A 24,867-nucleotide genomic window follows, 5' to 3' on the forward strand; every position below is an offset into this window, starting at 1 on the left:
TTAAGGATCAATGGTCTCGTTAGTCTGGGACGGATGAACCCATTTTGCATTGCTTTCTATGGGAAAGCGTGACTTAGGTTTTGGAACGCTTGGGTTTTGGAACAGACTTCCGGAATGGATTAAGTTTGAGAATCAAGGTACCACTGTATTTTAAAAAAGAAACCCACAACTGCGTAAGACATGCCAAAAATAATCGAAAGCAACAATAAGCTCAAAAGGCAACCAAACACACATGTCAGCGTTCTACGTGCCTGGGCAGACTTGCCTAAACAAAAGTGTTTTTAGAAGGCAGGGAGTTGCATCGTGCAGTTGCAGCCATGCTAAAAAAAAAAAAAAAAATTCTTGCAAATGTGGAACGAAGATTTTGTGGCATTTCTAACAGTTCCAGTTCCGCAGATTGAAGTGGTTGAGTGGGTATATATTGGGTAAGGTGCTCTATAGTAAATAGGAACTACAGATTCCTATGGAGAAATCATCACTGACACAGGATGTAAGTAAGGAGCAAAACACAGTTTTGTGTTCATCTGGCTTTTTTTCTAGGTGTTGGATGGGGAATTTGATGGTTTTGATGGATGTTTGATGGGGAATTTGTGCAGCTGGAAAAAAATATCTGCTTAACAAAAACCCTGGTGTGATAGCCTGGGATTCGGACTCGGAGGCTAAACCTGAGAAATCCCAGCCTGTACAGGAGTCCCTGCCTCTAGAACCAGCTGAGCTGGGGCTGGGGCTTGAGCCTGAAGGGTCCTCACCTGTGCTGGGTCCTCAGGTGCAGGCATCAGCTGAGTCTGCTCTGGCTCCTGAGGTGATGGAGGACCCATTGCCTGCAGGTGCTCCACTCTCAGCCCCGTCAGAGGAAGCTGGGGTTGCCTCTGGGTCTGGTAACCCTCCAGCCTCTCCTGAGCTGCAGAGGCTCAGGGCAGAGAGGCGGAGGGAACTAAGTTCCCGCAGGAGGAGTGCTCACCTCCAGACCAGGAGAGGCGAGTCACCTGTGGACCGGGGCCACCCTATGCCTCGGGGCAGATAAAAGCCAGCCAGCCCAGTCCCAAGTTGTGGGAGCAACGTTGTTGGTAGCCTGTTCCTGCCTGCACCCTGTCTTGCCTCTCTGCCGGAGCTCCTGACCTCACCCGACTCCCTACCTTGGACCCAGCTTCAGCTTTGACAGACAGCCTCCCTACTGCACCCTCGACCTCGGACTGGATTCGGACCTCGCCTCACGGTTAACCCTCAGGACCAGCACACCTGCTGACTTAGGGTGATGTGTGTATATTTTTCATGGCAATAAGCATCTCTCTTGCATTCTGCAGCCTCCCTAGATGCCTTCATCTCCTGATTTATAAAATTTCCATGGGCAGAGTTACATCATCGCTTCTTCCCCTGGGCTTTAACTGAAGTACAGGAAGCCAGGGAGGCTGACTACCGAGCGCCGAAGACCAGTGCACTCACTGACCTTGTTTTTAAGGAAGGCCCTTTCATTTTAACTTAAATCAGCAGTTCTCAACCTGTGGGTCCCCAGATGTTGTTCGACTACAACTCCCATCATCCCTGAGCTCTGGCCTTGCTAGCTAGGGGTGGTGGGAGTTGTAGTTCAACAACATCTGGGGACACACAGGTTGAGAAAGGCTGACTTAAAATATATATATATAATTTTTCCGCTGATCGTGTCTTAGGGCTTTCTGGAAGTGTGGGCACCCAGGGAGGCTGCAGGGTGCAGGCCACCCGAGAGATTATCTGCAGAATGGGGGGGGGGGGCGACGACTCTCCCAGACATCCCTTGGCCACCTCAAAAGTAAGGTAAGCAGCACAAGAAAAACTTGGCACTCCCATCTCTGGGGATATCACTGAGATTTTCTCTCCATTCTGACCATTGCTGAATGCAGTTTCTGTCTCCGTTAAGGTGATGGAGGTGTTTTTGGCACGGCACGGGTTTCGTCGCAGCATGCTGAAGCTGTGCACGGACCTGTGGAAGAGTTTGGAAACTGGAGTTCCAGCATCAGTTTGGGATTAGAGTTACAGCATCATGTAAGGGGTGGGGGGTTGGGGGACACTTTGCTTGGAGAACTGGTCCCTGTTGGCACCAGCCCAAGCGTGTGTTATCCGGATGGTGAGAACAAATATCCAAGTGAGGCCGATGCAGAAGCGTAAAGGCTGCAGGAGATCAGGTTGCATAGGAGGCTGCCTTCTCCGGAATCAGAGAATGCAGCTCAGTGTCAGATACACTTGGCCTGAAAGCGAGATGAGCACCAACAACCCCATAGCCGCTGAAATATACACGGAGTCAAGTGTGAATTTCATGCTCTTTATAGTAGCAATGAATGAAACTTTCCCCAAAACTTCTAGCTATATATACATTATTTACACAATGGGCCCTGTGTGATTGGCTAATTCCGGGCTGCTCCTGTAGGCCAATCAGCTTGCGGATTCACCTGCTCCAGAAGCCTGACTGGCTGCTCCTGCAGGCCAATCAGGTTGCTGATTCCCCTTCACCTGGAGCTGGATTGGGTAGCTCCTGTGGACCAATCAGACTGCTGCATTCTGGATCCTATTGTTCTAGGATCAAGCTCAGTACATAACAGTTGCCTTTGACTGGACCTAACCGTCCAGGGGTCCTTTACCTTTTTACCTTTACGCTCTCCAGCAGCTGCTATGCAGAGGCAAATATCATAAACTAGTTTTGTTCATTCGCAAAGCACTTAAGAGCTCTACCTAAAAAGAGCCGTGCAGGATCGGATCCATAGACCATCTAGTCCAGTGTTTCCCAGCCTTGGGTCTCCAGCTGTTTTTGGACTACAATTCCCATCATCCCTGACCCCTGGGTATTGCTAGCTAGGGATGATGGGAGTTGTAGTCCAACAACAGCTGGAGACCCAAGGTTGGGGAACGCTGATCTAGTCCAAACAGTCTGTTTGCACAGTGGCCAACCAGGTGTCCCAGTGGGAAGCCTGGAAGCAGAACCTCGAGCATAACTGTGATTTCCAGTAACTGATCTTCAGAGGAATAACTGCCTCTAACATTGGAGGGAGGAGGTGTACAGGTGAAACTCGAAAAATTAGAATATTGTGGAAAAGTTCCTTCCCCACGATTGTGCTTCCTACTGAACCAGACTGAGAGACCATTTAAAGGCTCTGGAGCCCATTGCAGGTTATGGATTGAATAGCTACTGCACCTTTTCACAATGTTCTAATTTTCTGAGATTGTTAATTTGGGGTTTTCATCAGCTGTACGCCATAATCATCACAATTATAACAAATAAAGGCTTGACATATCTCACTTTGCATGTCATGAGTCTATCTCATATATTAGTTTCACCTTTTCCCCCCACGATATTCTAATTTTTCAAGTTTCACCTGTATCTTTGTGGTGGGGCATTAAGAGTGTTTAAGCTCAGGGAGGGGTTTTGGAATGGTATTGGAACACTCTTGCAGGCCCCACAGCCTCCTCCGGCACTGGAACAGCCACGCAGCATTCCCAGGAAGGGGTCCTGGTGTTCTGGGACTCACAGCTGCTCTCTTGTGAACACCTTGTAAAGGTAAAAGGACCCCTGACCATTAGGTCCAGTCGTGGCCGACTCTGGGGTTGTGGCGCTCATCTCACTTTACTGGCCGAGGGAGCCAGCGTACAGCTTCCGGGTCTTGTGGCCAGCATGACTAAGCCGCTTCTGGCGAACCAGAGCAGCGCACGGAAATGCCGTTTACCTTCCTGCTGGAGCGGTACTATTTATCTACTTGCACTTTGATGTGCTTTCGAACTGCTAGGTGGGCAGGAGCAGGGACCGAGCAATGGGAGCTCACCCCATCGCAGGGATTCACACCGCCGACCTTCTGATCGGCAAGTCCTAGGCTCTGTGGTTTAACCCACAGCGCCACCCACGTTCCGAGCACCCAGTATAGCAGAGTAAAAGCAGCGCAGACGCCGTTGAGGAGGTATCTGGGCATACCTACTTTATTTCTACTAATTACAGATTAAAGAACATAACAAACACGTATGAGAGGAGCAGGCCTCATACAGACATCATGTCTCATCACAAGACAGAGCAGAAAGAAAAAGTACAATAGTACCAGAGACGGAAGTCACACAGACTGGCTTCCTTTCTCACGGAACAGAAAAAAAACAAGAATCAGATGGTCCTTGCAATGGGAGGAGTTAAATGCTAACAAACACCACATGCCTCCTTGCTTGCTCCTCTGGAAAAGCAGAACCTCAGATCACCCTGGGACCTTCAAGTAAGGTATCTCAGGGCACCAAGGATGTTTAGAAGTGTTTTGTCTTCAGTCTGGTGGACTTCTACTTTTCGCCTAGCTGCTTTTTTGTTTATGTAAATGATTTTTGTCCCCATCTCTGGGTCCGAAGTCTGCTACCCGCAAACAATATCAGGCAATAAAGCAGCCCGTTAACGCGATAACCGAAAACGGCTCAAGAAAACAAACAAAGCAATGGGCAGCATCAGAGAAGCAGGAATTGAAATCCTGCTGAAACTATGTGGGGCTGGATGTTATCATTCAGCTTGGGGTTGGTACCAAGAGTTAGACTCAGAAGCTCATAGAATTGTAGGTTGGTGGTATTTAACACCAGTCAGGTGAAATCAGATGAACAAGGAATATTCGGTGTTATGGTGGAGGGGATGCCAGGAAACAGGGAATTATGTTCACATGTGGTGGGGGTGTAAATATTTACATTATTTTATTTATTTATTTATTTATTTATTTATTTATCTATCTATCTATCTATCTGGCAAAGGGTGTTAAAGGAGATAACAGAAATCACTGGGTTAAAGCTGACCAAAAGTCCAGAGGTAGCATTATTATCAATTTACGATGGGGTGGAAGCCTATGAAGGCCTCGCTCATAAATTTATTGACAGCTGCTGCATGAATTATTATAAGCTAAGAAGTGGAAGGGGCAAGCAGAATATAAAATGGAAGAATGGTATAAAGAGGTGTGGAATATAGCTATTAATTAACATGTGCCATTAAGGTAAGATGGGGAATATGCAGGAGGAATGATTTTGAGGAGATATGGAGGGCCTTTGTAGAATTTGTACTGTTAAAACGGAAAGTGGTTCAAACCATCACATGAGGTGTAGAAATTTCCGGACGTTGGGTAGTTACAATGGAACAGTCTCTGAGGCGCAGTGCACATTTTTATTCTTATTTATCGTTATTACTTTGTCAAAATAAAATAAAATAGAATAAAATAAAAAAATTGTAGGTTCGAAGGGACCTTGAGGGTCATCTGGTCAAACTCTCCAGCCCACAACCATCACTCAGTGGCCTCAAACCACCAACCTCCTGCTTAACAGCCAAACGCCCTCACCCGTTGCACCACCTGAGGCAGTGAAAGCACGCAGATATACAGTCTGCATTTCCAAGCAACCTGCAGTTTAGGTTCTGCCATTTGCTCCAGTTCAGTGCCACTCTCCCAACTTTCAGCTCTACGTACTTTCAGGGTAGCCACCCTGAAGGCCAAGGGGGTAAGCGAGTGAGTGGGAAAGCTCAGGGGCCTCATGAGCACCCAAGGGAGACTTCAGGGGAGCCACTGCACTCACAGTCACCCCATTGGCACCCTCTGCTTTCCACACTGCAATGCCAACCCACTGCAAGGTGGGCTTCATTCCGAACCCTGTGTTGCGGCTGAGGAGCTGGACTGCATCTTGTTTTAAGGCCTCCTTGCCAAATGCACGATAAAAGGGAGATTACATCATGGTTCCCAGCTGGCAGTCTCAGCTACTCCAGTGTAGCAGCTCTCATCCTGCTGTTCTGGGCAGCTCCCAATCACACAGATGGAGAGGGTCAATGATCATTGCAAGGCAGGCCCTATGTTAACAAAGTCACTTAAACAACCCAGGTGGAGTCCAGAGGGAAAGGAAATCCTGAAAGCACTTGGTTGAGGAAATGGGACAGATCAGTGTATAATTTGAGTGGAAATAAACAGAGCGGCGTCCTTGTCTTCCTTCCTTCCTTCCTTCCTTCCTTCCTTCCTTCCAGCGTTATAAATGTCAGGAAGACATGCAATCAAACATACAGGGAGTGTGTGTGTAGAAACTCCCTCAGAACAACACTACAAATCAGAGCACGAGAAGGTCCTGTCAGTTTGCCTGGTTGCTAGTTGACTTTCACGCTAATGGAATTAACCCTTGAGTTACAAACAGAATGAGCCCTGCTGTTGCAGTTGTAGCAACAGGGGCAACGGTTGCTTGTTGCTGAGCCGATGTTGATGATCAAACCCCTCTCTCCCCATTTGCAGAGCCTCTTGCAAGCCCCAACCTTTACTACTGCCCACTCGGCGTGGAAGATATTCAGGTAGTCTTTGCCTTCAAGCCTCTCGATCAGCACGGGAATATTCTTGCTGAACCAGAAGGTGCCATCATTAATGCCTGTCCTGGTAAGCGTCATGATTTTTGCTGCAATTGTCCATAATCTGCACCCCTCTCTGCCCTTATTCTCCCCAGGATGAGAACAGCTCTTGGTCGCAATATCAGTTTCTGGACTTGGGGGGGGGGGGACTCTTGTTGGAAGAATTGCATGGGAGGCTAGGGTTATATGACCTTGCATTGGGGCTGCAGCCCTAATCTCAAAAATAAAATTTAAAGTCCTCCCCGCTTGCAAATGCAAAGACATGATTAAGGTAAAGTTCCCTTTGGCTCTTGGAAGACATTCGTCGGGCACAGAGATCTTAGAATATCTTTGCAATCCTGCTGGGAGAATCAGCTCTGCTTTCCTCACTCTCTGCTGCCCCCCAGAGGTTTAGTGCTGTGGTAACGTAGAAGGCAAGGGACGCAGGTGGCTCTGTGGGTTAAACCACAGAGCCTAGGACTTGCTGATCAGAAGGTCGGCGTTTCGAATCCCCGCAACAGGGTGAGCTCCCGTTGCTTGGTCCCAGCTCCTGCCCACCTAGCAGTTTGAAAGCACATCAAAGTACAAGTAGATAAATAGGTACTGCTCTGGCAGAAAGGTAAACGACGTTTCCGTGCGCTGCTCTGGTTCACCAGAAGTGGCTTAGTCATGCTGGCCACATGACCCGGAAGCTATCTGCAGACAAACGCCGGCTCCCTTGGCCAATAAAGCGAGATGAGCGCTGCAACGACTGGACCTAATGGTCAGGGGTCCCTTTACCTTTACCTTTTAACGTAGAAGACAAAGCTAGAAGGTAAGATTATGATGCACGCCAGGAATGAGCTTAAGGTCAACCCTGGACTGCTGGCCAGCTTTGGGCAGGCACCCCTAGTTCCTCTTGGTTACTGGGATGTTTGCAAAGCACCCTGGGCTAGTTGGACCCTCATCTCTTCCAGCAAGGTGCGAACCCACAGGCTAGCTGTTCTCTTTCCCTGCTGACAGCCCCCATGGCCTATTGCTTTATCAGTCAAAAATGCATCCAGTGGACTATGGGATTCCAGTAAAAAGAATGAGTGGTTCATATCAGATTTTTGCTTGTGCATTTAAAATCCTTTGCTATTGCAATGCGAACATGGGTGCAAGGTGCAATCATAGAATCGTCGAGCTGGAAGGGTCAAGCAGCTCAGACCTCTTTACACACTGAGCTTCTCAAGTAGATGGAGATACAGCAAGGTAAACAGGTAAAGGACCCCTGGACGGTTAAGTCCAGTCAAAGGTGACTATGGGATTGCGGCACTCATCTCGCTTTCAGGCTGAGGGAGCCGGCGTTTGTCCACAGACAGCTTTCCAAGTCATGTGGCCAGCAGGACTCAACCACATCTAACACACTGTGACGGAAACCAGAGAGCAAGGAAACACCGTTTACCTTCCCGCTGCAGTGGTACCTATTTATCTACTTGCACTGGTGTGCTTTTGAACTGCTAGGTTGGCAGGAACTGGGACAGAGCAATGGGAACTCATTCTGTTGTGGGGATTCGAACCACCGACCTTCCGATCGGCAAGCCCAAGAGGCTCAGTGGTTTAGACCACAGCGCCACCCCGTGTCCCGTCCCCAAGGTGAGGGGGAATGACCTAGCTAAGCCTGGCAGGACAGCTTACTCTATGACATTAACCCCTTCATGCATTAATTAGGCTTAAGCAAGTTAGACTTAAGGCTGGTTATCCCACGGTGGGGGGACGTTACAGGGGGATTACAGGCCTGCTGTGTTTCAATATGCTCCCCTTTGTCTCCTAGATGTGGTTGTGGCTGACAAAGGACCTGAAGCCCCACCTGTTCATTCAGAGCAAGCTCACAAACGACTAGGTGAGTGTCTCTGCTTTTTAACCTGTTCCAATGCAAGCCAGGTAATTTGAGAGCAGGAGTGGCTCAGCTGTGGCCACAGATCCCTCATCCCTGTTTTTGAGGAGTGTCTCCAGATGTTCCATTATTCACATCAAAACCACACACCCACCAAAACCTTAGAGGCCAAAAGATGGGCAAAAAAGCACCCACACTGAGGGGTTTTTCCTGTTGCTGGTCTGGTTCGTTCAGAATTTCAGAAAGCCGGGTTTCCCACCTTAAGAATGACAAAGAATGGATGAAAGGAAGATAAAAGAAGAGCTGCTTGCAAAAGGATGGTGGGCGCCCTGTTAAAAAACTCCACACGTAAAGTCCATCTGGAAGTATTTTGTGCTGCTTGGGATGTTTTTTATGCAGTTGTCAAAATGCTTTGCAAGTTCATTTAAAAAAGAGAATTAATTGCAGTTTCGGTTCACCCCTTCCAAAAAGGGATTGCTGTATTTTTCAGTGTATAACATGCCTCCTTGTATAAGATGCCCCCTGTTTTGGGGGACTCAAAATTAAGAAAATGGGGGGAGATTGCCCAGAGTTGTTGAGCTTTTTTGGGGGGGGATGCGGAAAATCACTCACCTGCCCCACAGACGCTGACAATCGCACGCATTGCAGGGCTCCCCAATTGCCGCTGTGGCTGCCAATCACCAAAAGCCCTTAACACAGCCACCAATCAGCCCCAATCAATGCTGAGAACGTCCAGCTAGCATCAGCAGCCAATCGCCAATCCCCGCTCTGCACTACCCGTGTATAAGACCAGCCCTAATTTTTATCATAATTTCTAATTTAAAAAAGTAGTTTTATACACGGGAAAATACGGTAATTCTCTTCAATTCACAATTCATTCCATTGGTCCTCAGCATTTTCTTTTTCAGTCTTCAGAATTTTACAAGCTGCTCTGCTAAGGTATAACATATACTTAAGGGGACAAAGAAAACATTAAAACAAACACACACATGCACAGTGTGATGTGAACATTTAGCTCACCCAGAAATTGTAGGAACTACATTCAGGTGTAATACGAATAGTTCTGAATTAGTTCATCTGAATTAGTTTATTTGGAGCATCCCAAGCATTTTAGGTAGTTCTGTCCCTATAATTCCCAAAAGAAAAAGCTTCTGGGTTGCTGTTTTTTACAAAGGTTATTTTAAACATCTTTTTCATTTCTTTGTATATTATTTCCCAGTGAGCTTTAACCTTACTACAAGACTGTTATGTACTGAAGTTCTCACCCTGGGCCAGCAGGGGGATACTGTAGATAGTTATGCAAATAAGTGACGTTTGAAAGTGACGTTCAGTGATTGGATAGTTTTAGAAAATTGTTACAGTTACGTTGTACTGGAGCTCTATATAAGCAGGCTGGCTGAACCCTTCAGTTCAGTTCTGTTCTGGCCTGTGAATAAACAAGAGCTGTTTGAAGAATCGCTGTGTCGTCTGATATGTTCACCCACAACTTAACAAAGACACCATGTATGATAAAAATAACCTTCTTTTCTTTTTAATCCTAGGCCCTGTGGACGCGTTTCGCAGGAGGCTAAAAGACCACTTCCGGGAGACGTGCCAATTTGTGCCCATGGAGCGAGAGTTTGCCCTGGACCGCCTTTACATCGAACGCGACATGGCGCTGTGCCTCGTGGAAAGCAAGAACGCCGGGAAAAATGCCGACCTGAGGCCCTGCGACCTCAGAGAGAAAGGGAAGGTTGCGGTGGGGAGCAGCCAGCTCTTTCAGCTGCCGTGGAAGAACAGCCTGGGAACCAAAGTCGTCGTCGTCTTGGGGAAAGCCGGAATGGGGAAAAGCCTGCTGGTCCAAAAGATCTGCCTGGACTGGTCCAGAGGACATTTGCCCAATTACAGCTTCCTTTTCCGATTCGATTGCCGGATGCTGGCCCTCCTCCCTGAAAACCGCTACAGCCTCAAGCAGCTGCTGTTTGAGCTCTCCACTGGGCCTCAAGATGGTGGTGACGACATCTACAGGCACGTTCTGCGGTACCCAGAAAAGGTCCTCCTCATTTTTGATGGTTTTGAAGAACTGAAGGACCGGGATGGCTTAACATCTGGTGTAGACAGCCTGCCCCACAAGGAGCCCTTGGGAATTGGAGGCATCCTGGCCAGAATCCTCCAGAAGAAGATTCTCAGCGGCTGCACGGTGCTTCTAACCTCCCGCCCCAAGGACAAGTTGCAGCAGCATTTATCGAAGATGGACGCGACGCTCGAACTGGCAGGGTTCTCCATGCAGCAAGCTGAGTCGTACATTGCTCAGTACTTTGAAGAATCGCCCTGCTGTGGCGAGGCGGTGGCTTTGATCAGGAAATGCCCTTACCTCTTCAGCCATTGCTACACTCCTGACCTGTGTCGGTTCATTTGCGAGGCTGTGTCTGAAGTGGGGTGCAAGGAACTGCCTTCCACGCTTACCGGCCTGTTGGCCAAGTTCCTACTCCAAAAACTGATGCGTTCATCCCCTAAGCACCAGGATGTTGCTGCTTTAGCTCAGGTGGCCTGGTCTTCCGGACAGGACCACCAGAACACACTCATGAGCTACAACTTTCCATCCACGGAAGTGAAGGAGTTTGCTCTCAGCTGCGGACTGGTGGTCCCCCTCGCATTCCCAAAAGACTCAAGCAGCGGGAAAGAGGAATGTGGCTACGTGTTCCCTAGCTTCGTGGTCCAAAATTTCCTGGTTGCCCTACATTTGGTGCTGGCTAAAGAGATCAAGGACAAAACGCTCACCAAATACCTTCGGCTGCTCACCAAATCCAAGAAGTTTCTCTTCTCTTGGAGCTTGGTACCTTGTTTTTTGTCCGGCTTGCTATTTTTAGGGGGCAAACTGAGATCCTCTGTCCTTTTCAGAGAGGAGGGGGAGATGGACACCAAGAGAATGGCCAGCAAGAAGCAGAGAAGCTTCTCAAACTACGTCCGGAAACTCATGGAGCGTGATTTCCCTCCGGACAAGCTCCTTGATTTTCTCCACTGTCTCTATGAAACGGGAGATCATTGCCTTTTGAAGCAAATGGCTTTAGAACTCAAGTGTGACCTCTCTTTCTCGGGGTTTGTTCTCACCCCACCCAATGTCTACATTCTCCACTATGTCATCAAACAAGCCAAAAGGAAGTTTGCTTTAGATTTGAGAGGGAGCGCCATTGACTCAGAAGGATTCAGACAGCTGGTCACTCTGAAGAATGTTGCATCATTCAGGTATGTTTGGGGTGGTGATGTTTGTGGGTGTTGCACCTCAGTGACGGCCAAGCTCCAGGTCATGGGGCCCAGGAACCCATTGAAATCTGTGGGGTGGATTGCTAGAGGTTCCCATCTTCCGCAAAGATGCTCTCAACCTCAGTGTGGCATGTTGATTCTCTGCAGGGCATCCCTCAGCGATGCCATCCGGCTCTGGAGGCAGTTGTGGGAAGCTGAGGAAAGAGACCAACTGCAGTCCGCCATTGAGAAGTTTATTGTTGTTCCGTTCAAAGCCAAGACGATGAGGGACATTGATGACCTCTGTGCTCTTGTCGACATGCAGGAGAAAATGACGCAAAGGTAGGAGGGTTTGTTCTTGTTATAGGAATTCTAAGGTCTTATATTTATAAAATAAATGTTCGTAAATGTACAAGGCAAGCACATACGTAAGTATATAAACCACGTATCTGAAATGGTGCAGGAGAACAATCCTGAAGCCATTTTGACTCTCCAAAATTGATCTCAATATATTTCTCTGCAAGGAGGAAGGAAATGGGAAAAGTCTTTGGACTGTAGGGGCTTACACCTCCCTGTAAATACAGCCTGGCAAGTATCTGTTAAGCTGAGCACACTATCAATATGCCTAAGAGATTCAAGAACTAAGTACAGTGGTACCTCTGGTTGCGAACGGGATCCGTTCCGGAGGCCGTTCGCAACATGAAAAGAGTGCAACTCGCAGCGATGTGTCTGCGCACATGCGGGTTGCGATTCGCTGCTTCTGTGCATGTGCGTGACGTCATTTAGCCCTTCTGCGCATGCACGAGTGGTGAAACCCAGAAGTAACCCTTTCCAGTACTTCCGGGTCGCCGCAGGACATAACCTGAAAGAACATAACATGAAGCAAACGTAACATGAGGTATAACTGTACCGGTATTTAGCATCTCAAAAGAATGGCCAGGCTACCCAGAAAAGGCAATCAGATAAGGCATTATCAGGTATCTCCTGGCAGACAGGAGAGAAGCAACACACTCACATTTCTGCTGGGGACCACCTCTTTCTGTGATGTATGTATGATGTTTTGGGGGGTGGTCTTGAGCTACAGGGTGGGCAGTTTCAAAAGTCTATATAAGGGCTTGCACACCTTTGTTCTGGGTAACTCCTCTCTCCTGCGTGTGGTGAGTGAGGACCCTGTTGCAACAGTTTAATGAAGATCAAGCTTACTAGCTGCTTTGCTTCTCAATATTCTCTGGTTGGCCTCTGTTATTTACTCCTACAGATAGAGAACCTACATAAGGACTCTATACGGGCTCTTAGATACCCCATAAGGGAAAGGGGGCAGGTTTTTTCTTATAACATTTTTTTTTTGTCAGTATCACTGTATCTAAATGTATATTACTGTCAGGGACTGGACATTGGAGGAGGAATGGTAGAGACTGCATCCCCCTTCTCCTGGACCTTTCCGAGAAGAGGGGGACAGTATAGATTTAGAACGGTGGTTTGCAGAAGGTCATGACTCTTAAGACAGAAGAAGAAGAAGAAGAAGAAGAAGAAGAAGAAGAAGAAGAAGTGGAGGAGGAGTTTGAATTTGATATCCCGCCTTTCACTCCCTTTAAGGAGTCTCAAAGCGGCTAACAATCTCCTTTCCCTTTCTCCCTTTGGAGAAAACAAGCAGGATATAAATGTGATAAATAAATGTAATCCATAGCAGAGTACAGTGGTGCCCCGCAAGACGAATGCCTCGCAAGACGAAAAACTCACTAGACAAAAGGGTTTTGTGGTTTTTGAGCTGCTTCGCAAGATGAATTTCCCTATGGGCTTGCTTTGCAAGACGAAAACGTCTTGCGTTTTTTGCAAGTTTGTTTCCTTTTTCTTAACACCGTTAATACAGCTGCGACTTGACTTTGAGAAGCAACTCATAGAACGCGGTGTGGTAGCCTTTTTTTGAGGTTTTTGGTGATTTTTGAAGCTTTTCCAAAACTTTTCCGACACCGTGCTTCGCAAGACAAAAAATTCGCTAGACGAAAAAACTCGCAGAACAAATTAATTTCGTCTTGCGAGGCACCACTGTACAACATACCTACAATTTCTCCTGAGACAGCTCAAGATGCATGGCTTACACCCTAGAAGAAATACATTCCGGGGTTGGGGTTGTGTCATCTTCATCTTTTTTGAAAAATGTTAAGCCCTGGTAATATATCTAACCAAATTCTCCTTGTTGTTTTGTTCAGCGAGGCAGATTCAGCTGGCGGTAGCGCCCGCCTCATCCCTGCTGTCGCAGAGCTTAAACAATTAGAATTCACGTAAGTAAGAGAGGGTTTTTAAAATGGATCTTTTGGTGGGTGTAAATATGTACAATTTTTTGTGGCAAAGGGTTTTAAGGAGATAACAGAAATCACTGGGTTAAAGCTGACCAAAAGTCCAGTGGTAGCATTATTATCAATTTACAATGGGGTAGAAGGTTTGCAGGCGAGGAAGGACTCGCTCACAAATTTATTGACAGCTGCAAGAATGATTATAGCTAGGAAGTAGAAGGGGAAAGAAGAATATAAAATGGAAGAATGGTATAAAGATGTGTGGAATATAGCTATTAATGATAAATTAGCATGTGCTATTAAGGTAAGACGAGGAATATGCAGGAGGAATGATTTTGAGGAGATATGGAAGGCGTTTGTAGAATTTGTACTGTAAAAACGGAAAGGGGTTAAGCCATCGCAAGAAGTGTCCAAATTTTGGGTGGTTGGGTAGTTACAGTGGAATGGTCTTGTGGTGGGGTGCACATTTTTATTATTATTTATTTATGGTTATTACTTTTTCAAAATAATAAATAATGATAATAAAAATGGATCTTTAAAAACCAGTTGAGGAGATGGGTCTCTTAGCAGCTATTGGTGAAAAGTGAAACCTCCGTATGCTAAGGCAGTGTACCGCTGAGTTCCAGATTAACCCACAGGAGAGGGCAGTTGCCTTTGAGCTCTGAATCTGAGCCTTCATCTAGCTGTGCTACAGATGATGGAGAATGCAAATCTTGTTAAAATCTTGGTCTGGCGCAGGAATAACTCTTTGTCGGTGTTTTTTGGGACCAATTTATCTGAACTGAGTCCTGTCCCCCCCCCCCCCACTCATGGAACAAGGGAACAGGGTTGTAGATCAGTGTTAGAACACCTGCTCTGCATGCAGAAGGACCCAGGAAAGGTTATTATTATTAATATTATTAATTAAATTTGTATATCGCCCTTCATCTATAGAACTCAGGGCAGTTCGCAGCATAAAGTTGCCATATTAAAAACACCAAATACATAGTGAAAATAAGAACAAAAACAAAACAATAATCCCCACCTCCCATGACACATTTCAAAGAGCATCAGGTGTCAATAATAATAATAATAATAAATTTTTATTTATACCCTGCCCTCCCCAGCCAGGTTCAGGGCGGCTAACACCAGTAAAATCAGCCAAAGGCCTGGTTTAAGTACATAAATTAACACTGAATCCATGGTGGAGGGGCACACTTCACCTTGCATATAACCACACTGAGGGTGGATCTACACACAGGGGGAAAACCCCCCACTATAAATAAGTCAAATAAGTCAGAACTCAAATTGTTATAACGGGGGGGGGGGGGGGGGGACCGGGGACCACTATGGAAAATCGCATAGAATTTTCTTTTTGCTCTCCAGCGCCATCTAATGCTGCATGTTTATAACGCATTCAAACTGCTACTTTTGGCTAATGTACGGTAGCTGAGTCCTGAGACGCTTACTTTAAGAACATAAGAAAGCTAAGTTTATTGCAGGAAATACCTGCTTAAAAGGGGTGGGGTGGGGAATCCTAGTCCGAATCAGCTAAGGTTCTTGCTCTTGCATCTCAGCAGCAGAGACACAAACGATGTCGCTTCTCAGAAGGGAGGCCTGGAGAACGAAGGGGAAGTGAGGTCAGCAGCCCTAAGTGTATCTGTCTAGCAATGAAGGAAGTTCAGTAAATCAGCCCAGGGAGACTGGGAGATTCCAATCTCCCCATCCCATGAAGGATGGCTGAAATCTCCAGAGAGCCACTGCCAGGCAGTGTAGAAAATGAATGAATGAATTTTATTATTATTACGGTCACAGACCAGTTCCGGCTCACTTACAATATCAGGAAAATCATAAAACACAACAGGAATACATTGAATTGCAATTGGGAAAAGACAGTGGTACCTCGGTTTATGAACATAATCCTTTCCGGACGTCCATTCTTAAACCAAAACCATTCTTAAACCAAGGCGCGCTTTCCCTAATGAGGCCTCCCGCCACCGGTGCCCTTCCACCATTTGGCTTCCGTTCATAGACCGAGGTAAAGTTCGCAAACCAGGACACTACCCCTGGTTTTGCGGAGTTCTTAAACAGAATTGATCATAAACAGGGCTGTTCTTAAACTGAGGTACCACTGTACTGAGTAAGACGAACTGATGGTCCGATGTGGTTGAAAGATACTGTTTCCCCTTCTCCCACCCCTCTCCAGACATGTTTGGGGACGGGACTTGACTCAGCCCCTTGGAAAAAACAGAAACAAACTTTGTCGGCTGTGCCTTGAGACATCTTAGGGGGTGGGAAAAGCCAACAAGTTATATTCTTCTTTGCTGTGCAGATTGGGTCGTGTCTGTGGCTTGACGGGCTTCCGAAAGCTGGTGGGGATCCTGGGGACGTTTCCTGCGCTGCAACATTTAGAGTGAGTGGCAAAGCGGTGGGGAGGGGTGAATGGGAGCCATGCCTCCGGTTGACGCAGATGGAAAACAAGATATACCCGGATATCGATAGAAGACAAAAAAGTTGTCACAACTCCCTCTATATCACTACGATATTGTTATAAATTTAGGGTGAAATGAATAAATGCTAGGATTTGGGTTATGGATGTAAAATGCAAGCCTGCAAATGAATTTCTGGGCTAGCTGATGGAAAGCAAGCTGGCTGAGCTATCAAAAGAATAATTGAGGGACACTAAATTCCATACAAGGGAACTCCTACCCCCTTGCCCCAGGTGTCAGCAGAAACTGGGCATTTGGAAGGTTGCCAGGGTAACTGCTTGGGGGGGGGGAACAGCAAGGATTGCTGGGAGGAAGAAGGAGCGAGAAGGGCAACTTTGGGGGAGGCTGACTGCTGGCACTGCTGCCTCTGAAACGACCATGCTATAAGATCTGGACGGACTCCATACAGACGGAAGGTGTAAATAGGTGAAGAAACCATATTTCTTAAAGCCACAGCAGTGTCAGAAGTGTCTTCTAATCTCCAAAAGGACACAGACCCCCATGTAGGTGCCTGGGACGCGGGTGGCGCTGTGGTCTAAACCACTGAGCCTCTTGGGCTTGCTGATCGGAAGTTCGGCGGTTGAAATCCCCTCGACGGGGTGAGCTCCTGTTGCTCGGTCCCTGCTCCTGCCACCCTAGCAATTCGAAAGCACACCAGTGCAAGTAGATAAATAGGTATCACTGCAGCAGGAAGGTAAACAGCGTTTCCGTGTGCTCTAGTTTCCGTCACGGTGTCCCATTGTGCCAGATGCGGTTTAGTCCTGCTGGCCACATGACCCAGAAAGCTGTCTGCGGACAAACGCCGGCTCTCTTGGCCGGAAAGCGAGATGAGCACCGCACCCCATAGCCGCTTTTGACTGGACTTAACCGCCCTTTACCAATATTGACATTATTTTCAGCTCTCCTATCCCACGACTTAGTCACCCGCCATTTGCAAGTCCCTTACCTTTTCCATAGGTGCCTGGTACCCAGTGGGCTCTTGCCAACGCTCAGTCACCCAGCTTTGGTGACCATCTTTCCCTGTCATTTTTCCAGCTTGGATTCTCCCAACGAGAACGAGATCGGAGACGAAGGAGTGACTAGCCTCAGCAGCGTCCTTCCTCACTTGTCCTACCTGGAAATGTTAAAGTAAGCTGCCTGGTTTAAGGCGGGAGAAATGCCATCCTCGCCGTCACCCTTGTCCCCAAAGGAACTGAGCTCAGGTCCTGAACTTTGCAATGCTTTCTTCCTAGCCTGTCGGGGAACAAAATAACAGACCTGGGGGCAGAGAAGTTAGCCAAAGCGCTTCCGTCGCTGCGTTCGCTGAAGACACTAAGGTGAGTGCTGCTCTTTTCATCTTTAGCATGTCCATACCAACAAAGGTCCGTATAGTTAAAGCTATAGTTTTCCTATTTATGCGCATTTATGTTTCACAGAGTGCAAAAGAAGGGCTTTGCACCTTGCCTGGCAGAGAAACCAAGCACCTTGCGCCCCTCCTGGGCAGCGTCCGCTTGCCCGTGACTCCCGAGCCTCTCCCGATCTGTCAAAACAAAGGGGGAAGGGGGCAGGAGATCTGTACCGCCAGACATCCCTGGTTCCCCTTCGGCAGCGAGCAGCTCCTGAAGCCAGCCAGAGCCAACTGCGCTACCAGGCTGGCTCCGGGCTGCAGAGGCTGCCACTGCCACATTTCCCGGGGATAGATTTGCAAATCCGGGGACTGTCCCCGGGAACTGGGGACGTTTAGTAACCCTACTCTAAGGTGCCACAAGAGTTTCTCCTGTTTTTGTTCTTTTGGGGCTGGAATCACTTGTCTGTGCTTGTCATGGGCTCTGGCGCCACCTAGTGTTGGGATCCCTGGCTCCTGCCTTACCCGTTCCAAAGGACACCAGCCTCCACCGTCCTTTTGACGATGGGAATTATAGTCCAACAATTTCAGGAGGGCTACAGTTTCTCCATCCGCGACCTAATCCTTTTTCCAAACATCTCTGACCTTCTTTATTTAAAAATGTCAGCTCCATTGGGCAAGCCGGACTGTGTTTGCATGATTTGTTACTTGAAGATGGACGGAGGCTTTCGGATGGGTTACAAACACACGTACGAGCAGAACTTTCTTGTAAAGCGATGCTCTCTGCCTGGCTTCTTTCTCAGACGGATCCATGGTCACACTTGCCTTTGTTTCCTGCAGCTTGTACAATAACAACATTGGAGATGCGGGGGCAGAACATTTTGCCAGAGTGCTCCCAGAGACAGCTTCTTTGAGAGTGCTTGAGTGAGTATAAAACATTTGGCCATGAAGACTTAGGGCACATAACTCCCACAAAGAGCCAGGTTCAAGGTATTTTCACAATGGTTGACTGGTGTCTGTTTATAATGGCTTTTTAGTGGTTTTATTGCTGTAAACAGCTTTGGTATTCCCCCCCATGATATATATATATTTTAATATTTTTATTGGTTTTTAACATACAAAATTATAAAACATACCACACAATTTATCACAAATACATTCTTATTGGACTTCCATCAGCACCTCTGATAATCCTTCGTTTTAATCACCTCTTACGCATTTCCTAACTTAATATTGCCTTTACATCTCTTAACATATCACGTCTCCTTCTCCATTTTTGCAATATTTCTAATATTATTCCTCACAGAACTTCTTGCAAACCTATAAACGTCGTCTGGTCGTCACAAATACTTTTCAAATAATCCGTAAATTTACTCCAGTCCTTGGTAAACTTTTGGTCCCGCCGGTTTCGGATCCTTCCCGTTAGTTTATCAAGTTCCGCATAATCCATTAATTTCATCCTCCAGGTATTTCCCCCCATGTTATAATGGTATGCAAATATTTTCATAAATAAATACTGCAAGGCGCTCTGTGTGGGGTTTCCCTTCCTTCCTTCTATACTCCTTTCTTCCTCCCCCACTAGAACCTGCCCAAGCCACCCAAAGCAAAACCTCACTTCGGGGATGCCCTTCTTTCTGCCCTACATGAGATGTGGGTGGGGCTGTGGTCTAAACCACTGAGGCTCTTGGGCTTGCCGATGGCAAGGTTGTTAGTTCAAATCCCCGCGACGGAGTGAGCTCCTGTTGCTCTGTCCCAGCTTTCGCCAGCCTAGCAGTTTGAAAGCACACCAGGGTGAGTAGATAAATAGGTACCGCAGCGACGGGAAGGTTTCCGTGCGCTCTAGCACTCATCACGGTTCTCTGTGCGCCAGTAGTGGTTTAGTCATGCTGGACACATGACCCGAAAAGCTGTCTGTGGACAAACGCCGGCTCCCTCGGCCTGAAAGCGAGATGAGCACCGCAACCCCAGAGTCGCCTTTGACTGGACTTAACCATCCAGGGGTCCTTTACCTTTTACCCTTTTTTTTTACATGAATCACAAACCATCATTTGCTGCAGACATCTTGTAAGGCTGTATCTTTCTGTCTCGGCTTTCCCTGTTGCATGAAATCAGGCCCCTGCTTCTTTCTGAACAATTCCCCCCCCCCCCATTACATTTTTATTTATATGTATGTATGTGTGTGTGTGTGTGTGTGTGTGTACACACACACACACACACACACACACACACACACAGAGTGGTACCTCGGGTTAAGAACTTAATTCGTTCTGGAGGTAAAGTTCTTAACCCAAGGTACTACTTCCGGGTTAGCAGAGTCTAACCTGAAGCATTTGTAACCTGAAGCGTATGTAACCCGAGGTACCACTGTATATATATAAAAACACACACGCACACACACATATATATATATATATAATTTTAAAAAATATTTATATATAAGTGTGTTTTTGACTACTGTTATGGATTTCTTTAAATTATACCCCACCTTTTCCACCAAGGAGCTCAAGGTGGCGCTCCAGATGCCTTAGCTGAGATTCCCAGAGAGCAGGGGGTTGGGCTAGATGACCCTTAAGGTCCCTTCCAGCTCTACAATTCTATGATTCTCCCCCTCCTCATTCACTGGTGGTGCTTTGCTTTCATGGCGCTGTTTGTTGTTTTTATGTTATGAAACGCTTAGGGTTGAAAAACTGGGAAATGCGGGGGGTGGGGGAGAGAATTGAAGTGTGTGTGTGTGTGTGTGTGTGTGTGTGTGTGTTTTCGTTAAATGTTTTAAATATTTAAAGCAAATGAAGTAAGGAAACCCAGGGCCACCCTGCTACTGCTGAGGTTTAGCAAAGCAGAGGAGGCTCCTTTAGGCTAACAGCTGGCACGCTCGTTTCTTTCCAGCATCCATTGCAACAAGATAACGGCTGCTGGAGCTCAGCACCTGACGGACAGCTTGAGGAAATGTCCCCGCGTCCGGAGTGTGGCGTAAGTCTTTGGCTGGCTTGATATCCCACCTTGATCACGCAAATGCTCTCAGCTGGGTGCGGTTCCTGGTCATATCCAAACCATGCATTTTGAGCCATATGATACAGCTTTGAACAGTCATGGCTTCCCCAATGCATCCAGTAGACCACGCAGGTGGCGCTGTGGGCTGAACCAATTGGGCATGCCGATCAGAAGGTCGGCGGTTCGAATCCCCGTGATGGAGTGAGCTCCCATTGCTCTGTCCCAGCTCCTGCCAACCTACCAGTTCAAAAGCACACCAGTGCAAGTAGATAAATAGGTACCACTGCTGTGTGAAGGTAAACAGTGTTTCCGTGCGCTCTGGTTTCCGCCAAGGTATTCCGTTGTGCCAGTAGTGGCTTAGTCCTGTTGGCCACATGACCCGGAAAGGTGTCTGTGGACAAATGCTGGCTCCCTCAGCCTGAAAGTGAGATGAGTGCCTTATGTTTCCCTCCCCTTATGGTTTTGATCTATGGGCTACTTTTAAAATGAGGCTGCATTTTAAATTGCATTTTAACCTGTATTTTAAATTGGTCCCCCCCCATTATGTTTTTACTGCAATTTTACTGGTGTTAGCCACCCTGAGCCCAGCTCTGGCCAGGGAGGGCGGGGTATAAATAAAATTAAGTTATTATTATTATTATTATTATTATTATTATTATTATTATTAACCCCATAGTCGCCTTTGACTGCCGTCCAGGGGTCCTTTACCTTTACCATTAATACACAAAACCCACGATTGTGAAACTTTTCTCTATATTATCTGGATTCCCATTCCCTTCTTCCATTATTTGCATATCTTACCCATATGTGCGTGTGTGTAGTTTTACTAATAATGGTGGGGGAGAAATGCAATGCAGTTAAACATTTGAAAGGTGAACACACTTTGCAAATTGCATGAACTGAAACACAGCCGCTTTCGAAATCTTTGCTTCTCCAAATTTTGCAATGCGGTGCCAAGTAATGTGCAGAAAGATGCATGCACGAGGATAAAGTGTACATAAGAATGCATATTAGTGAAAAATAACATTAAAAATACATTGCATTGGGAGGAAACGCCTTGCGAAAACGTCTGTATTGGGGCAACAGGGCATGCAAAGCTGTTTGCATTAGGAGAAATTTGTACTGAAATGCTGATATTTAATGAAGACTTTGAAAGAAATGCAAACTTACATGGAAATGAAGAGATTTGAAAATTGTAAATACAAAAAATTGAGAGAAACTGAAATCCACAGATTTGTATATCCTTGCTCAAGATAAGGGGCTTCAACAAAGCAAATTTCCTTATTCTGTTTTCTTTTCTTCAACCCCCCTTTTTCAGGCTATGGAACCCCACTATTCCCCATGGACTTCTAGATCATCTGCAGCAGCTGGATTCTCGAATCAGATTACTCTAGATCCAGCAAAACCAGGGCCAAACAAGGTTGGGATTTTGAAATGCGTAAGTATTTTGAATCGGTATTTAGGATGTTCTTGGCTCCTGCATTCTGCTCTCCTGTAAAAAGTGATAGTCCCTCTTAAATGAAATATTCCTGCTGATTCCACCCCCCCCCCCTCAAATGACCATGCCGCCCCATCCATTATCAGGAGTTCAATATGTGGAGCTGGAATTGTCTGCCAGCCATCTCAGATACTGTGGTCAGATATTAAAACCCCCAGATTCTGCCGCTAGAATAAATTGCGTCCCTATATGTAGTTTAAATGTTATTTATGTTTATATAGACCTGTGTCTGAATTCTGCTAGCACTGATCTAAGGTACAATTTGCTCTATACATTTAAAGCAGTATTATGCCACTTTAAATTGTCATGGCTTCCCCCAAAGATTCCTGGGAAATGTAGTTAGTTAGGGCCTTGTTCGGAGACCCCTGTTCCCACCAGGGAGCTACAATTCCCAGAGTTCCCTGGGAAGAGGGAATGACCGCTAAACCAGTCTGGGAAATGTAGTTCTGTGAAGGGAACAAGGGGCTTCCTCACATTGCTCAGCACCCTTAGCAAACTACACTTCCCAAGATTCTCTGGGAGAAGCTGTGCCTGTTTAAAGTGGTATCGTCGTGCTTCAAATGTACAGCGCAGAAGGGACCTGAACGCCAAATAAATTTTAAATGGGTCTGAAAGCAGATCAACTAAAATGAAAATGCATTATTATTACTATTACTATTACTATTATTATTATTATTATTTTAAAAAACGGTTCAAGGTATCATTCCACCTATTGAAATGTGCAGTGCAGATGGGCTCTGCCTATCATTGGCTCTGGCGCCACCTACAATTGGAAGGCAAGGTTGGAAATTGATTCTGTTCCCCACCCATTTTCCCTTTTAACCCAGTACAGGCATTCAGTTCCCAGGAGGCTTCCCAGGAGGGAATGCCTCTCGCTGGCCACTGCAGGTCTAATCCAACTCTTTCTATGTCCTCTTGGCCCACTTGAGAGGTCTTAGCAGGAAAGTGTGTTTAAGTTGTACTCAGCTAGCTTTTGCTCAGAACAAACCCATTGAAAGCAACGGACCTAGCTTAGCCATGTCTTTGCATTGTTTAGCACCGCAGGGAGAAGATCGCGTGAAAACGTTGGCTTCAGAATGCAGACTAGGGGGTTTTAAAAGAGGATTAATGGAGGAGACGCGGGTGGCGCTGTCGGTTAAACCACAGAGCCTAGGACTTGCTGATCAGAAGGTTGGCAGTTCGAATCCCCACGACGGGGTGAGCTCCTGTTGCTCGGTACCAGCTCCTACCAACCTAGCAGTTCGAAAGCACGTTAAAGTGCAAGTAGATAAATAGGTACTGCTCCGGCGGGAAGGTAAACGGCGTTTCCGTGTGCTGCTCTGGTTCGCCAGAAGCGGCTTAGTCATGCTGGCCACATGACCCGGAAGCTGTACGCCGGCTCCCTTGGCCAATAAAGCGAGATGAGCGCCGCAACCCCAGTGTCGTCCGTGACTGGACCTAATGGTCAGGGGTCCCTTTACATTTTAATGGAGGAGAGGGCTACCGATGGCTACTAGCCCCAAAGGCTTAATCCACTGCCTTCACAGTTGGAGGCAGAGATGCTCCCAGATAAATGGCAGATGCTGGAAACCACAGGAGAGGAGAGTGTGGCTCTCGCACTCGGGTCTTGCATGGAGGTTTCCCATCGGGACGTCTGAGTGACCACTGTGAAATCAGGGTGCAAGACTCTTCTGATGTTACACCCTTAATAAAAGCAAGCCAGAAAAGATGTGTGTGTTTATGACTTGACAGGCACATCCTTCCGAACGGTGGATGAAGGAGCTGACATTTTGCATGGGATGCTTCATGAATGAAAATGGGAAATCGACAACATCCGGCTATGGGAGGCCTCTGTCCTGGAGGCATGGATTTGGGAAATAGATTGACACGGTTTTGAGGAGCCACAAGAGAATGCAAAGCGCAGTTTCTGCAAAATGATCTTTAGTAGCTGAATAGACTGTGGAGCAGTGCAAGGTCTTTTTGTGTATACAGTGGTACCTTGGTTCTCAAACATGCATCCCGGAAGTCTGTTCCAAAACCAAAGCGTTCCACAACCAAGGCGCGCTTTGCCACAGAAAGTAATGCAAAATGGATTAATCCGTTCCAGACTTTTGAAAACATCCCCTAAAACAGCAATTTAACATGAATTTTACTATCTAACGAGACTATTGATCCATATAATGAAAGCAATAAACAATGTACTGCAGTCACAAAATCAATCAATCAATCAGTAGCTGAACTGGGTTCCACACAGTCACAAAAACAAACAAAAAAGAGCCGCAAAAACAAAAGCACTAAATAAATAGGAAAAACAGACACTCCAAATGGAATTTTAAATTGTATTTTTAACCTGTATTTTAAATTGTCCCCCCCCCATTATGTTTTTATTGTAATTTTACTGGTGTTAGCCGCCTGAGCCCAGCTCTGGCCGGGGAGGGCGGGGTATAAATAAAAATTTATTATTATTATTATTAAGTGTGTAACACTCAAAACAGAAGCATAACACTCAAATTGGAAGCACAACACTCAAAACAGAACATGTTCAGCTTCCAAAAAAAGTTCGCAAACTGAAACACTTACTTCCGGATTTGCAGTGTTTGGGTTCCAAGTTGTTTGAGTACCAAGGCGTTTGAGAACCAAGGTACCACTGTACACACATTTCTTATTAGACCATTGTAGATTTCCCACGCCCCCTCCCGGTCTCTGTCTGTGAGTCATTTGAACACGGTTTTACCGTGTGTGCAACCTTCAGTGAATATGCATATAATCTTCAATAAATGTGTGTTAAATCTTTTAGGTAACCTCTTTGCAAGCACCTTCTTTGATGGTTGCAGAGAGGGCTATTTATCCTAGAAACATAGCTGGGGCTGCAAATCCAACCGCAGGCAGAATGCAGCAGATCTAC

At 46.6% G+C, this 24,867-nt stretch overlaps 1 protein-coding gene across 4 annotated transcripts in view; it reads left to right on the forward strand.

Annotated features, from left to right (window-relative positions):
- The window catches only part of CIITA (class II major histocompatibility complex transactivator), a 45,518-nt gene extending 20,755 nt beyond the window's left edge, over window positions 1-24,763 (forward strand). For all 4 annotated transcript variants that reach the window (XM_083474173.1, XM_083474175.1, XM_083474176.1 and 1 more), the window contains exons 8-19: window positions 6,240-6,377; window positions 8,124-8,192; window positions 9,728-11,411; window positions 11,577-11,750; window positions 13,619-13,690; window positions 16,014-16,094; window positions 17,206-17,298; window positions 17,403-17,486; window positions 18,335-18,418; window positions 20,381-20,464; window positions 21,804-21,923; window positions 23,715-24,763. In XM_083474173.1, coding sequence (XP_083330299.1) covers window positions 6,240-6,377; window positions 8,124-8,192; window positions 9,728-11,411; window positions 11,577-11,750; window positions 13,619-13,690; window positions 16,014-16,094; window positions 17,206-17,298; window positions 17,403-17,486; window positions 18,335-18,418; window positions 20,381-20,464; window positions 21,804-21,879 — 2,639 coding nt within the window. In that variant the 3' untranslated portion in view covers window positions 21,880-21,923; window positions 23,715-24,763. The remainder of the gene's footprint in view (window positions 1-6,239; window positions 6,378-8,123; window positions 8,193-9,727; window positions 11,412-11,576; window positions 11,751-13,618; window positions 13,691-16,013; window positions 16,095-17,205; window positions 17,299-17,402; window positions 17,487-18,334; window positions 18,419-20,380; window positions 20,465-21,803; window positions 21,924-23,714) is intronic.
- The last annotated feature ends 104 nt before the right edge of the window (window positions 24,764-24,867 follow it).

This window comes from Podarcis liolepis (genome assembly GCF_965112155.1).
Source record: "Podarcis liolepis genome assembly, chromosome: 14".
NCBI lineage: Eukaryota > Metazoa > Chordata > Lepidosauria > Squamata > Lacertidae > Podarcis > Podarcis liolepis.